At 35.4% G+C, this 1,358-nt stretch overlaps 1 protein-coding gene across 1 annotated transcript in view; it reads right to left on the bottom strand.

Annotated features, from left to right (window-relative positions):
- Positions 1–1,358, bottom strand: part of ADGB (androglobin) — a 203,795-nt gene that overhangs the window by 30,960 nt on the left and 171,477 nt on the right. The window contains exon 29 of the mRNA XM_012655518.1: positions 707–883. Coding sequence (XP_012510972.1) covers positions 707–883 — 177 coding nt within the window. The remainder of the gene's footprint in view (positions 1–706; positions 884–1,358) is intronic.

Here is a 1,358-nt window from a genome sequence, read left to right on the forward strand (position 1 = left end):
GTTTGGTTTCAGTGTTACCAAAAAGATCTTACTTCTTACAGTATTCCCCTAATATTCTTGTAAGGACCAAATTATAATATTTCCCCAATATTCTGGTAAGAACAAAATCTCACAATTGGAAATTTTTTTCTTTCTTTCTTTTAAAACACAGCTCATTAGCTTTTATCATTTTTTAAACTGCTCGATAAGGGAGTTTATCAGAAACTGTTCTGGGATCCAGTTTTGATGAGGGAAGGGAGCACTGTGAAGATACTGCAGGAGGGCCACATGTCTTATAGGAATATATGGATTGAGTTAAGCTTATTTACTTCACTTTCAAGGGTAGACTTCTTCTGGGAAATAAAATCTTTCAAATGCAAGTGGACCCTTCTGGAGTCTGGAATAACTGAGTCATCATCACTTCTCCTTATTTGCTATTAATCATTTTCCTTCACTGCCTATTTTACCAGTGATGTCAACATCCTACTTAGTTAATCCTGCTGGAAACCTGGGAAATATACTTCTTGTTCCTTAACACTCACTGTGTATTAATAACTACACCAGCCATGGAAGAGGCTGGATTAGAACCTATGCTTTCTACCACTGTACCTATGACATCTAACATTAAAACTCTTTGTTTATCTTTAGTCTCCTCCGTTAGACTGTGAGTTCTTTTAGGGAAGGGACACAATTCATTAAGTGACTCCAATTTTAAAAAATACCACACCAACCTGAGGCTCAAACTGAGGTGCTTGTTTTTCTTTAGCTATCTTTTCCTTCTCAGAAGACTTTTCTTTGCCTTTCCTTGTTGTCTTGGAAGTTCCTGAAGATTTTTGCCCCTCACTAATTGTATGGGATTCTGGGCTTCCCAAGGTAACTAATTCCTCGTGTTTCTCAATATGAGCTAGAGAGACATAAAAATGGAAACCAGTGAATCATGATACAACAATAAAACTATTTCACATAAAGATAACGGAAGCAAGTCGGGGAAAAATGGTTAATCTAAGAGTTTTGTGTTTTTAAGCAAACATCTCCTATAAAGGTCTGTTTGACTTCTTTTTATAACATTGAGATATAATTCATATACCATAAATGCACCATTGAAGTGGATAAATCAGTGGGTTTTGGTATATTCATAAGGTTATGCAGTCATCACCACCAGCTATTAATAATTTGTTTCCTATCTGGATGTCTTTTATTTCATTTATTGCATAATTGCCCTGGCTAGTACTGCCTATACAATATCGAACTCATTTATCTTTGCTCTAATCATTGTTATTCCCTTCCTTGTGCTTGCTTTGAGCATAGTTTTCTTTTCTTTTTCTAGTTTTCCAGTGTCTTAAGGTGGCAGGTTAAGTTATTGGTTTGAGATTTTTTTT

This window comes from Propithecus coquereli, unplaced genomic scaffold (genome assembly GCF_000956105.1).
Source record: "Propithecus coquereli isolate 6110/MARCELLA unplaced genomic scaffold, Pcoq_1.0 Scaffold48, whole genome shotgun sequence".
NCBI classification, from domain to species: domain Eukaryota; kingdom Metazoa; phylum Chordata; class Mammalia; order Primates; family Indriidae; genus Propithecus; species Propithecus coquereli.